The 14802-nt window shown below is 53.7% G+C and overlaps 1 protein-coding gene across 1 annotated transcript in view; it reads left to right on the top strand.

Annotated features, from left to right (window-relative positions):
- Positions 1-678: 678 nt before the first annotated feature.
- LOC306757214 (cadherin-4-like) overlaps positions 679-14802 on the top strand; it is a gene marked incomplete at both ends in the record, with an annotated part of 58825 nt that continues 44701 nt past the window's right edge. The window contains 2 exons of the mRNA XM_079242179.1: positions 679-696; positions 828-972. Of these exons, the coding sequence (XP_079098305.1) occupies positions 679-696; positions 828-972 (163 nt within the window). The remainder of the gene's footprint in view (positions 697-827; positions 973-14802) is intronic.

Raw genomic sequence — 14802 nt, 5'->3', positions numbered from 1 at the left:
ATCGCTCCTCTCGTCGCTCCACTCGTCGCTCCTCTGGTCGCTCTTCTCGTCGCTCCTCTGGTCGCTCCACTCGTCGCTCCTCTGGTCGCTCCTCTCGTCGCTCCTCTGGTCGCTCTTCTCGTCGCTCCTCTCGTCGCTCCTCTCGTCGCTCCACTCGTCGCTCCTCTCGTCGCTCCTCTGGTTGCTCCTCTCGTCTGGTCGCTCCTCTCGTCGCTCCTCTCGTCGCTCCTCTCGTCGCTCCTCTCGTCTGGTCGCTCCTCTCGTCTGGTCGCTCCTCTCGTCACTCCTCTGGTCGCTCCACTCGTCGCTCCTCTCGTCGCTCCTCTCGTCGCTCCACTCGTCGCTCCTCTCGTCGCTCCTCTCGTCGCTCCACTCGTCGCTCATCTCGTCGCTCCTCTCGTCGCTCCTCTCGTCGCTCCTCTGGTCGCTCCTCTCGTCTGGTCGCTCTGCGTGGAGGAGAAACGGAGACCTCCTCCCAAACAGCAAACAAAGCGAGACAAGCAGCAAGAAGCTGCAGTTGGAGCAGCAACACCTCTCTGATGTTCCTGGCTTCTGGCTGTGCTAACAGGGAAGAGGTGTTGTTTGTGTGTTGTTGCCTCTTCCTGCGCTCCGTGCCAAGACGCCAGCAGGAGAATCGTGCCCAGTCGGCACACAGGAACTCGGAGGCTTGCCAGTTAAATGAAGCCAGTTGACAAAGTGCAGATTTGTTGTTGTGGAGCTGAGTTGGTTCCAGACCAGATTCTGGAGAGTCTCGTATCAATCAGTCAGCGGCTTGTTGCCACAGTTCAGCTCCATCCATTCATGCTGCCGCTTTCTGTCCTTCACAGCTGCGCGCTCACGCCGTGGACATGAACGGCAACCAGGTGGAGAATCCCATCGATCTCTACATCTACGTCATCGACATGAACGACAACAGGCCTGAGTTTCAGAACCAGGTGTACAACGGCTCTGTGGCTGAAGGCTCCAAGCCAGGTAAGAGTCCTGCGTGGTCCCACACCTGAACCTGGACCTGAATGTAGACCTGAACCTGGACCTGAACCTAGACCTGAACCTGGACCTGAACATCGACCTGAATGTAGACCTGAACCTGGACTGGAACATGGACTGGAACCTAGACCTGAACCTGGACCTGAACCTAGACCTGAACCTAGACCTGAACCTGGACCTGAACATAGACCTGGACCTGGACCGGAACCCAGACCTGAACATAGACCTGGACCTGGACTGGAACATGGACTGGAACCTAGACCTGAACCTGGACCTGAACCTAGACCTGAACCTAGACCTGAACCTGGACCTGAACATCGACCTGAATGTAGACCTGAACCTGGACCAGAACCTAGACCGGAACCTAGACCTAAACCTGGACCTGAATATCGACCTGAATGTAGACCTGAACCTGGACTGGAACATGGACTGGAACCTAGACCTGAACCTGGACCTGAACCTAGACCTGAACCTAGACCTGAACCTGGACCTGAACATCGACCTGAATGTAGACCTGAACCTGGACTGGAACATGGACTGGAACCTAGACCTGAACCTGGACCTGAACCTAGACCTGAACCTAGACCTGAACCTGGACCTGAACATAGACCTGGACCTGGACCGGAACCCAGACCTGAACATAGACCTGGACCTGGACTGGAACCCAGACCTGAACATAGACCTGAACATGGACTGGAACCTAGACCTGAACATAGACCTGAACCTGGACCTGAACATAGACCTGAACCTAGACTTGAACCTGAACCTGGAGCTGGACCGGAACCTTTATCTCAACCCGGACCTGAACATAGACCTGAACCTAGACTTGAACCTGAACCTGGAGCTGGACCGGAACCTATATCTCAACCCAGACCTAAACATAGACCTGAACATAGACCTGAACCTGGACCTGAACCTAGACCTGAACCTGGACCTGAACCTAGACCGGAACATAGACCTGTACCTGGACCTGAACCCAGACCCGAACCTGGGACCTGAACCCAGACCTGAACCTGGGACCTGAATCCAGACCTGAACCCAGACCTGACTCTGGGACCTGAATCCAGACCTGAACCCAGACCTGAACCTGGGACCTGAACCCAGACCTGAACCTGGGACCTGAATCCAGACCTGAACCCAGACCTGACTCTGGGACCTGAATCCAGACCTGAACCCAGACCTGACTCTGGGACCTGAATCCAGACCTGAACCCAGACCTGAACCTGGGACCTGAATCCAGACCTGAACCCAGACCTGACTCTGGGACCTGAATCCAGACCTGAACCCAGACCTGACTCTGGGACCTGAACCCAGACCTGACTCTGGGACCTGAATCCAGACCTGAACCCAGACCTGACTCTGGGACCTGAATCCAGACCTGAACCCAGACCTGAACCTGGGACCTGAATCCAGACCTGAACCCAGACCTGACTCTGGGACCTGAATCCAGACCTGAACCCAGACCTGACTCTGGGACCTGAACCCAGACCTGACTCTGGGACCTGAATCCAGACCTGACTCTGGGACCTGAACCCAGACCTGAACCTGGGACCTGAATCCAGACCTGAACCCAGAGCTGACTCTGGGACCTGAACCCAGACCTGAACCTGGGACCTGAATCCAGACCTGAACCCAGACCTGAACCTGGGACCTGAATCCAGACCTGAACCCAGACCTGACTCTGGGACCTGAATCCAGACCTGAACCCAGACCTGACTCTGGGACCTGAACCCAGACCTGAACCTGGGACCTGAATCCAGACCTGAACCCAGACCTGACTCTGGGACCTGAATCCAGACCTGAACCCAGACCTGAACCTGGGACCTGAATCCAGACCTGAACCCAGACCTGACTCTGGGACCTGAATCCAGACCTGAACCCAGACCTGACTCTGGGACCTGAACCCAGACCTGAACCTGGGACCTGAATCCAGACCTGAACCCAGACCTGACTCTGGGACCTGAACCCAGACCTGAACCTGGGACCTGAATCCAGACCTGAACCCAGACCTGACTCTGGGACCTGAACCCAGACCTGAACCTGGGACCTGAATCCAGACCTGAACCCAGACCTGACTCTGGGACCTGAACCCAGACCTGACTCTGGGACCTGAATCCAGACCTGAACCCAGACCTGACTCTGGGACCTGAATCCAGACCTGAACCCAGACCTGAACCTGGGACCTGAATCCAGACCTGAACCCAGACCTGACTCTGGGACCTGAATCCAGACCTGAACCCAGACCTGACTCTGGGACCTGAACCCAGACCTGACTCTGGGACCTGAATCCAGACCTGAACCCAGACCTGAACCTGGGACCTGAATCCAGACCTGAACCCAGACCTGACTCTGGGACCTGAATCCAGACCTGAACCCAGACCTGACTCTGGGACCTGAACCCAGACCTGACTCTGGGACCTGAATCCAGACCTGAACCCAGACCTGACTCTGGGACCTGAACCCAGACCTGAACCTGGGACCTGAATCCAGACCTGAACCCAGACCTGACTCTGGGACCTGAATCCAGACCTGAACCCAGACCTGAACCTGGGACCTGAATCCAGACCTGAACCCAGACCTGACTCTGGGACCTGAATCCAGACCTGAACCCAGACCTGACTCTGGGACCTGAACCCAGACCTGACTCTGGGACCTGAATCCAGACCTGAACCCAGACCTGACTCTGGGACCTGAACCCAGACCTGAACCTGGGACCTGAATCCAGACCTGAACCCAGACCTGACTCTGGGACCTGAACCCAGACCTGAACCTGGGACCTGAATCCAGACCTGAACCCAGACCTGACTCTGGGACCTGAACCCAGACCTGACTCTGGGACCTGAATCCAGACCTGAACCCAGACCTGACTCTGGGACCTGAATCCAGACCTGAACCCAGACCTGAACCTGGGACCTGAATCCAGACCTGAACCCAGACCTGACTCTGGGACCTGAATCCAGACCTGAACCCAGACCTGACTCTGGGACCTGAACCCAGACCTGACTCTGGGACCTGAATCCAGACCTGAACCCAGACCTGAACCTGGGACCTGAATCCAGACCTGAACCCAGACCTGACTCTGGGACCTGAATCCAGACCTGAACCCAGACCTGACTCTGGGACCTGAACCCAGACCTGACTCTGGGACCTGAATCCAGACCTGAACCCAGACCTGACTCTGGGACCTGAATCCAGACCTGAACCCAGACCTGAACCTGGGACCTGAATCCAGACCTGAACCCAGACCTGACTCTGGGACCTGAATCCAGACCTGAACCCAGACCTGACTCTGGGACCTGAACCCAGACCTGACTCTGGGACCTGAATCCAGACCTGACTCTGGGACCTGAACCCAGACCTGAACCTGGGACCTGAATCCAGACCTGAACCCAGAGCTGACTCTGGGACCTGAACCCAGACCTGAACCTGGGACCTGAATCCAGACCTGAACCTGGGACCTGAATCCAGACCTGAACCCAGACCTGAACCTGGGACCTGAATCCAGACCTGAACCCAGACCTGACTCTGGGACCTGAACCCAGACCTGACTCTGGGACCTGAATCCAGACCTGAACCCAGACCTGACTCTGGGACCTGAACCCAGACCTGAACCTGGGACCTGAATCCAGACCTGAACCCAGAGCTGACTCTGGGACCTGAACCCAGACCTGAACCTGGGACCTGAATCCAGACCTGAACCCAGACCTGACTCTGGGACCTGAATCCAGACCTGAACCCAGACCTGAACCTGGGACCTGAATCCAGACCTGAACCCAGACCTGACTCTGGGACCTGAATCCAGACCTGAACCCAGACCTGACTCTGGGACCTGAACCCAGACCTGAACCTGGGACCTGAATCCAGTCCTGAACCCAGACCTGACTCTGGGACCTGAATCCAGACCTGAACCCAGACCTGAACCTGGGACCTGAATCCAGACCTGAACCCAGACCTGACTCTGGGACCTGAATCCAGACCTGAACCCAGACCTGACTCTGGGACCTGAACCCAGACCTGACTCTGGGACCTGAATCCAGACCTGAACCCAGACCTGACTCTGGGACCTGAACCCAGACCTGAACCTGGGACCTGAATCCAGACCTGAACCCAGACCTGACTCTGGGACCTGAACCCAGACCTGAACCTGGGACCTGAATCCAGACCTGAACCCAGACCTGACTCTGGGACCTGAACCCAGACCTGACTCTGGGACCTGAATCCAGACCTGAACCCAGACCTGACTCTGGGACCTGAATCCAGACCTGAACCCAGACCTGAACCTGGGACCTGAATCCAGACCTGAACCCAGACCTGACTCTGGGACCTGAATCCAGACCTGAACCCAGACCTGACTCTGGGACCTGAACCCAGACCTGACTCTGGGACCTGAATCCAGACCTGAACCCAGACCTGACTCTGGGACCTGAACCCAGACCTGAACCTGGGACCTGAATCCAGACCTGAACCCAGAGCTGACTCTGGGACCTGAACCCAGACCTGAACCTGGGACCTGAATCCAGACCTGAACCCAGACCTGAACCTGGGACCTGAATCCAGACCTGAACCCAGACCTGACTCTGGGACCTGAATCCAGACCTGAACCCAGACCTGACTCTGGGACCTGAACCCAGACCTGAACCTGGGACCTGAATCCAGACCTGAACCCAGACCTGACTCTGGGACCTGAATCCAGACCTGAACCCAGACCTGAACCTGGGACCTGAACCCAGACCTGAACCTGGGACCTGAATCCAGACCTGAACCCAGACCTGACTCTGGGACCTGAACCCAGACCTGAACCTGGGACCTGAATCCAGACCTGAACCCAGACCTGACTCTGGGACCTGAATCCAGACCTGAACCCAGACCTGAACCTGGGACCTGAATCCAGACCTGAACCCAGACCTGACTCTGGGACCTGAATCCAGACCTGAACCCAGACCTGACTCTGGGACCTGAACCCAGACCTGACTCTGGGACCTGAATCCAGACCTGAACCCAGACCTGAACCTGGGACCTGAATCCAGACCTGAACCCAGACCTGACTCTGGGACCTGAACCCAGACCTGAACCTGGGACCTGAATCCAGACCTGACTCTGGGACCTGAACCCAGACCTGAACCTGGGACCTGAATCCAGACCTGAACCCAGACCTGACTCTGGGACCTGAACCCAGACCTGAACCTGGGACCTGAATCCAGACCTGAACCCAGACCTGACTCTGGGACCTGAACCCAGACCTGAACCTGGGACCTGAATCCAGACCTGAACCCAGACCTGAACCCAGACCTGAACCTGGGACCTGAATCCAGACCTGACTCTGGGACCTGAACCCAGACCTGAACCTGGGACCTGAATCCAGACCTGAACCCAGACCTGACTCTGGGACCTGAACCCAGACCTGAACCTGGGACCTGAATCCAGACCTGAACCCAGACCTGACTCTGGGACCTGAACCCAGACCTGAACCTGGGACCTGAATCCAGACCTGAACCCAGACCTGACTCTGGGACCTGAATCCAGACCTGAACCCAGACCTGAACCTGGGACCTGAATCCAGACCTGAACCCAGACCTGACTCTGGGACCTGAATCCAGACCTGAACCCAGACCTGAACCTGGGACCTGAATCCAGACCTGACTCTGGGACCTGAATCCAGACCTGAACCCAGACCTGACTCTGGGACCTGAACCCAGACCGCTCCCAGGCTGTACGGTAACACTCAGCATGATGTCTGCAGGAATTATCCAATCGGAAGCTCTTATTTAAAATCTTCTTCCTGTTAAAAAAAGTAAATAAAACTGAAATCAGGAAGTTGTGGATCATCTCTGCAGATGAAAATGTGCATCTATGATGAACATAGATACGATCTGAATAGACATTCTGTTTGGATGCATGTGGACAAACATGCAGAATGAAAATACCTGCAGAAGTTATGAAACCAGGACCAAACAGGAAGTCCCTGAATGTCACGCGACATAGAACCTTACAACCGAAAGAGGATGCACTTCTAGCGAAGCCTCCATCTGTAATTAGACGGGACCCACCATGAAGTTAATGTTTGAAGATGAGTTTATTTTAACACGAAGGAGGTGCAGCTCTCCTTCATGAGGAGCTTTTCTCTTTAGACACAAAGCAGTAAACGCAGCGACGTCCTTATGTCCCCAGACTTGTTGCTTTTGGACAGGCGAGAGCAAAGGAACACCTTTAAAAGCTAAAACTGACACCTGGATCATTTTACAGCATCTGTGTCTGATTTATGCTGAATTAGCGGCTCATGTTTAAGTTGAAGAGGAGCTGCAGCTCTCTGATGCAGGAGGACTTCATGTTCTCACTTTGTGTTCACTTCTCATTCTTTCAGTCCAAGACAAGAAATTCCCTTTAAATGCAAACCTGAAGATGTTTGATGCTGAAAACTGCTCTTTGTTCTATCATTTAATGATACTGCTAACATTTCAACATCTGGATGAAAAGCTGATGGAAAGATTTTAGCTGCTTCAACCCAGCAAGAGAAAAGCCGGATGTGTGTTAGTGTACGTCGGCTGGATGCATCATTATCAGGTTCTGCAGAGCGTGGAGAGACGAGTCGGGGAGCAGAGCGGCGGTCAGCGCCAGGCGGGAGACAAGAGCAGAATCTTCAAGCGGATCTCACGTCTGGACAGGAAGAAGTCTTCTTCTAACAATCAGACCCGTGTTTGTCTTCACAGCGATCAGATATTGTTCTGCTGCAGGCTAATCTCTGGAGGATTTGTAAACAATATAAGAAGCATGTTGTGCATGTGTGTGTGTGTGTGTGTGTGTGTGTGTATGGGACTGAGTGTGTGTGAACGGCGATTACTCCTCAGTGGAGCGAGGGTCTCGGTACAGAGCTCCTAATTAGTGGAAACAAACAGACCTTCTGACAGTGGCTCTTTGTTTCTCGGTCTGGTTTTAAAGAAGCGACGTGACGAAGCGTCTGGATTCTGCAGAGTAGAAGCAAATCTTTGCTCTAATTACCAGCTGCATGACGGGATGATGGAGCAACACCTACATGTGGCGCACACTTTGCTGGGTGGCGTGTAGAGACGCGTGGAGTTTCACCTCTTTTACCTCCTCGTTGTTCCTGAACTGCTGATTAGGAAGATGGACTTGCCGTCTGCCTGATTGCTCAAAGAAAACGAGAACGTTGTGATTCATCCACTGAGGAGTCTCAAGGAGACGTACTTTCCTACTTTAATGTGTCTTCTGCCAGTTAAATGTTTGACTCGTTATTCCTGGAGCCGGTTCAGAGCTGAGCGGAAGTTTCAGACCCAACGGCAGCGATCCCAGACCTGCTGGTGGAGAAAACATCCAGACATCAGACGTACTCTGAGGAACATTATGGATATCAGCTCCGACTGAGACTCCTTCTCATGTTTCATCTTCCCCATCATGAAACCAGAAGCTTCAACAGAAACACTGAAGGAGGAATCTGACTCATCGCAGACCTGCATGGGTCCAGTTTCACCAGCCTGCACCAGTCAGCAGCATCGTCTCCCAGTTCAGCATCGTCTCCCAGTTCAGCATCGTTTCCCAGTTCAACATCGTCTCCCAGTTCAGCATCGTCTCCCAGTTCAGCATCGTTTCCCAGTTCAGCATCGTTTCCCAGTTCAGCATCGTTTCCCAGTTCAGCATCGTTTCCCAGTTCAGCATCGTTTCCCAGTTCAGCATCGTCTCCCAGTTCAGCATCGTCTCCCAGTTCAGCATCGTTTCCCAGTTCAACATCGTCTCCCAGTTCAGCATCGTCTCCCAGTTCAGCATCGTTTCCCAGTTCAGCATCGTCTCCCAGTTCAGCATCGTCTCCCAGTTCAGCATCGTTTCCCAGTTCAGCATCGTCTCCCAGTTCAGCATCGTTTCCCAGTTCAGCATCGTTTCCCAGTTCAGCATCGTCTCCCAGTTCAGCATCGTCTCCCAGTTCAGCATCGTCTCCCAGTTCAACATCGTCTCCCAGTTCAGCATCGTTTCCCAGTTCAGCATCGTCTCCCAGTTCAGCATCGTCTCCCAGTTCAGCATCGTTTCCCAGTTCAGCATCGTCTCCCAGTTCAGCATCGTCTCCCAGTTCAGCATCGTCTCCCAGTTCAACATCGTCTCCCAGTTCAGCATCGTTTCCCAGTTCAGCATCGTCTCCCAGTTCAGCATCGTCTCCCAGTTCAGCATCGTTTCCCAGTTCAGCATCGTCTCCCAGTTCAGCATCGTCTCCCAGTTCAGCATCGTCTCCCAGTTCAACATCGTCTCCCAGTTCAGCATCGTTTCCCAGTTCAGCATCGTCTCCCAGTTCAGCATCGTCTCCCAGTTCAGCATCGTCTCCCAGTTCAGCATCGTTTCCCAGTTCAGCATCGTCTCCCAGTTCAGCATCGTCTCCCAGTTCAGCATCGTCTCCCAGTTCAGCATCGTTTCCCAGTTCAGCATCGTCTCCCAGTTCAGCATCGTCTCCCAGTTCAGCATCGTCTCCCAGTTCAGCATCGTCTCCCAGTTCAGCATCGTTTCCCAGTTCAGCATCGTCTCCCAGTTCAGCATCGTTTCCCAGTTCAGCATCGTCTCCCAGTTCAGCATCGTCTCCCAGTTCAACATCGTTTCCCAGTTCAGCATCGTTTCCCAGTTCAGCATCGTCTCCCAGTTCAGCATCGTCTCCCAGTTCAGCATCGTTTCCCAGTTCAGCATCGTTTCCCAGTTCAGCATCGTCTCCCAGTTCAGCATCGTCTCCCAGTTCAGCATCGTTTCCCAGTTCAGCATCGTTTCCCAGTTCAGCATCGTCTCCCAGTTCAGCATCGTCTCCCAGTTCAGCATCGTTTCCCAGTTCAGCATCGTCTCCCAGTTCAGCATCGTCTCCCAGTTCAGCATCGTCTCCCAGTTCAGCATCGTCTCCCAGTTCAGCATCGTCTCCCAGTTCAGCATCGTCTCCCAGTTCAGCATCGTTTCCCAGTTCAGCATCGTCTCCCAGTTCAGCATCGTCTCCCAGTTCAGCATCGTTTCCCAGTTCAGCATCGTTTCCCAGTTCAGCATCGTCTCCCAGTTCAGCATCGTTTCCCAGTTCAGCATCGTTTCCCAGTTCAGCATCGTTTCCCAGTTCAGCATCGTTTCCCAGTTCAGCATCGTCTCCCAGTTCAGCATCGTTTCCCAGTTCAGCATCGTTTCCCAGTTCAGCATCGTCTCCCAGTTCAGCATCGTCTCCCAGTTCAGCATCGTTTCCCAGTTCAGCATTGTCTCCCAGTTCAGCATCGTTTCCCAGTTCAGCATCGTTTCCCAGTTCAGCATCGTTTCCCAGTTCAGCATCGTTTCCCAGTTCAGCATCGTTTCCCAGTTCAGCATCGTCTCCCAGTTCAGCATCGTTTCCCAGTTCAGCATCGTTTCCCAGTTCAGCATCGTTTCCCAGTTCAGCATCGTCTCCCAGTTCAGCATCGTCTCCCAGTTCAACATCGTCTCCCAGTTCAGCATCGTTTCCCAGTTCAGCATCGTCTCCCAGTTCAGCATCGTCTCCCAGTTCAGCATCGTTTCCCAGTTCAGCATCGTTTCCCAGTTCAGCATCGTTTCCCAGTTCAGCATCGTTTCCCAGTTCAGGATCGTTTCCCAGTTCAGCATCGTTTCCCAGTTCAGCATCGTTTCCCAGTTCAGCATCGTTTCCCAGTTCAGCATCGTCTCCCAGTTCAGCATCGTCTCCCAGTTCAGCATCGTTTCCCAGTTCAGCATCGTTTCCCAGTTCAGCATCGTCTCCCAGTTCAGCATCGTTTCCCAGTTCAGCATCGTCTCCCAGTTCAGCATCGTCTCCCAGTTCAGCATCGTTTCCCAGTTCAGCATCGTCTCCCAGTTCAGCATCGTCTCCCAGTTCAGCATCGTCTCCCAGTTCAGCATCGTTTCCCAGTTCAGCATCGTTTCCCAGTTCAGCATCGTCTCCCAGTTCAGCATCGTCTCCCAGTTCAGCATCGTCTCCCAGTTCAGCATCGTTTCCCAGTTCAGCATCGTCTCCCAGTTCAGCATCGTTTCCCAGTTCAGCATCGTTTCCCAGTTCAGCATCGTTTCCCAGTTCAGCATCGTCTCCCAGTTCAGCATCGTCTCCCAGTTCAGCATCGTCTCCCAGTTCAGCATCGTTTCCCAGTTCAGCATCGTTTCCCAGTTCAGCATCGTTTCCCAGTTCAGCATCGTCTCCCAGTTCAGCATCGTTTCCCAGTTCAACATCGTCTCCCAGTTCAGCATCGTCTCCCAGTTCAGCATCGTTTCCCAGTTCAGCATCGTCTCCCAGTTCAGCATCGTCTCCCAGTTCAGCATCGTTTCCCAGTTCAGCATCGTCTCCCAGTTCAGCATCGTCTCCCAGTTCAGCATCGTTTCCCAGTTCAGCATCGTTTCCCAGTTCAGCATCGTCTCCCAGTTCAGCATCGTCTCCCAGTTCAGCATCGTTTCCCAGTTCAGCATCGTCTCCCAGTTCAGCATCGTCTCCCAGTTCAGCATCGTTTCCCAGTTCAGCATCGTTTCCCAGTTCAGCATCGTTTCCCAGTTCAGCATCGTTTCCCAGTTCAGCATCGTTTCCCAGTTCAGCATCGTTTCCCAGTTCAGCATCGTCTCCCAGTTCAGCATCGTCTCCCAGTTCAGCATCGTTTCCCAGTTCAGCATCGTTTCCCAGTTCAGCATCGTCTCCCAGTTCAGCATCGTTTCCCAGTTCAGCATCGTTTCCCAGTTCAGCATCGTTTCCCAGTTCAGCATCGTTTCCCAGTTCAGCATCGTTTCCCAGTTCAGCATCGTCTCCCAGTTCAGCATCGTCTCGCAGTTCAGCATCGTTTCCCAGTTCAGCATCGTTTCCCAGTTCAGCATCGTCTCCCAGTTCAGCATCGTCTCCCAGTTCAGCATCGTTTCCCAGTTCAGCATCGTCTCCCAGTTCAGCATCGTTTCCCAGTTCAGCATCGTTTCCCAGTTCAGCATCGTTTCCCAGTTCAGCGTCGTTTCCCAGTTCAGCGTCGTCTCCCAGTTCAGCGTCGTCTCCCAGTTCAGCGTCGTTTCCCAGTTCAGCGTCGTTTCCCAGTTCAGCGTCGTCTCCCAGTTCAGCATCGTCTCCCAGTTCAGCATCGTCTCCCAGTTCAGCATCGTTTCCCAGTTCAGCATCGTTTCCCAGTTCAGCATCGTCTCCCAGTTCAGCATCGTCTCCCAGTTCAGCATCGTCTCCCAGTTCAGCATCGTCTCCCAGTTCAGCATCGTCTCCCAGTTCAGCATCGTCTCCCAGTTCAGCATCGTTTCCCAGTTCAGCATCGTTTCCCAGTTCAGCATCGTCTCCCAGTTCAGCATCGTCTCCCAGTTCAGCATCGTTTCCCAGTTCAGCATCGTCTCCCAGTTCAGCATCGTCTCCCAGTTCAGCATCGTTTCCCAGTTCAGCATCGTTTCCCAGTTCAGCATCGTTTCCCAGTTCAGCATCGTTTCCCAGTTCAGCATCGTTTCCCAGTTCAGCATCGTCTCCCAGTTCAGCATCGTCTCCCAGTTCAGCATCGTTTCCCAGTTCAGCATCGTTTCCCAGTTCAGCATCGTCTCCCAGTTCAGCATCGTTTCCCAGTTCAGCATCGTCTCCCAGTTCAGCATCGTTTCCCAGTTCAGCATCGTTTCCCAGTTCAGCATCGTTTCCCAGTTCAGCATCGTCTCCCAGTTCAGCATCGTCTCCCAGTTCAGCATCGTCTCCCAGTTCAGCATCGTTTCCCAGTTCAGCATCGTCTCCCAGTTCAGCATCGTTTCCCAGTTCAGCATCGTCTCCCAGTTCAGCATCGTTTCCCAGTTCAGCATCGTCTCCCAGTTCAGCATCGTTTCCCAGTTCAGCATCGTTTCCCAGTTCAGCATCGTTTCCCAGTTCAGCATCGTCTCCCAGTTCAGCATCGTCTCCCAGTTCAGCATCGTCTCCCAGTTCAGCATCGTCTCCCAGTTCAGCATCGTCTCCCAGTTCAGCATCGTTTCCCAGTTCAGCATCGTTTCCCAGTTCAGCATCGTTTCCCAGTTCAGCATCGTTTCCCAGTTCAGCATCGTCTCCCAGTTCAGCATCGTCTCCCAGTTCAGCATCGTTTCCCAGTTCAGCATCGTTTCCCAGTTCAGCATCGTTTCCCAGTTCAGCATCGTTTCCCAGTTCAGCATCGTCTCCCAGTTCAGCATCGTCTCCCAGTTCAGCATCGTTTCCCAGTTCAGCATCGTCTCCCAGTTCAGCATCGTCTCCCAGTTCAGCATCGTTTCCCAGTTCAGCATCGTTTCCCAGTTCAGCATCGTTTCCCAGTTCAGCATCGTCTCCCAGTTCAGCATCGTCTCCCAGTTCAGCATCGTTTCCCAGTTCAGCATCGTTTCCCAGTTCAGCATCGTTTCCCAGTTCAGCATCGTCTCCCAGTTCAGCATCGTTTCCCAGTTCAGCATCGTTTCCCAGTTCAGCATCGTTTCCCAGTTCAGCATCGTTTCCCAGTTCAGCATCGTTTCCCAGTTCAGCATCGTCTCCCAGTTCAGCATCGTCTCCCAGTTCAGCATCGTTTCCCAGTTCCAGCATCGTTTCCCCAGTTCAGCATCGTCTCCCAGTTCAGCATCGTTTCCCAGTTCAGCATCGTTTCCCAGTTCAGCATCGTTTCCCAGTTCAGCATCGTTTCCCAGTTCAGCATCGTCTCCCAGTTCAGCATCGTCTCCCAGTTCAGCATCGTTTCCCAGTTCAGCATCGTTTCCCAGTTCAGCATCGTTTCCCAGTTCAGCATCGTCTCCCAGTTCAGCATCGTCTCCCAGTTCAGCATCGTTTCCCAGTTCAGCATCGTTTCCAGTTCAACATCGTCTCCCAGTTCAGCATCGTTTCCCAGTTCAGCATCGTCTCCCAGTTCAGCATCGTCTCCCAGTTCAGCATCGTTTCCCAGTTCAGCATCGTCTCCCAGTTCAGCATCGTTTCCCAGTTCAGCATCGTTTCCCAGTTCAGCATCGTTTCCCAGTTCAGCATCGTTTCCCAGTTCAACATCGTCTCCCAGTTCAGCATCGTTTCCCAGTTCAGCATCGTCTCCCAGTTCAGCATCGTTTCCCAGTTCAGCATCGTTTCCCAGTTCAGCATCGTTTCCCCAGTTCAGCATCGTTTCCCAGTTCAGCATCGTCTCCCAGTCAGCATCGTCTCCCAGTTCAGCATCGTCTCCCAGTTCAGCATCGTTTCCCAGTTCAGCATCGTTTCCCAGTTCAGCATCGTTTCCCAGTTCAGCATCGTTTCCCAGTTCAGCATCGTCTCCCAGTTCAGCATCGTTTCCCAGTTCAGCATCGTCTCCCAGTTCAGCATCGTTTCCCAGTTCAGCATCGTTTCCCAGTTCAGCATCGTCTCCCAGTTCAGCATCGTTTCCCAGTTCAGCATCGTCTCCCAGTTCAGCATCGTCTCCCAGTTCAGCATCGTCTCCCAGTTCAGCATCGTTTCCCAGTTCAGCATCGTCTCCCAGTTCAGCATCGTCTCCCAGTTCAGCATCGTCTCCCAGTTCAACATCGTCTCCCAGTTCAGCATCGTCTCCCAGTTCAGCATCGTTTCCCAGTTCAGCATCGTTTCCCAGTTCAACATCGTCTCCCAGTTCAGCATCGTTTCCCAGTTCAGCATCGTCTCCCAGTTCAGCATCGTCTCCCAGTTCAGCATCGTCTCCCAGTTCAGCATCGTTTCCCAGTTCAACATCGTCTCCCAGTTCAGCATCGTCTCCCAGTTCAACATCGTCTCCCAGTTTCTTCTTCATCTGTTGTTTTAACCCACAGATGGTCGCTGCAGTCAGGAGCCTTCTCTTCTTCTATGGAAGGAAAATGAAGCTGGCGTCTGGAATGTTGGTGTAACGTGATTAAATCTGA

Source organism: Telmatherina bonti, assembly GCF_933228915.1.
Source record: "Telmatherina bonti genome assembly, chromosome: 6".
NCBI lineage: Eukaryota > Metazoa > Chordata > Actinopteri > Atheriniformes > Telmatherinidae > Telmatherina > Telmatherina bonti.
Note: the sequence above shows the minus strand (reverse complement) of the source record. Positions and strands in the feature narration are given on the sequence as shown.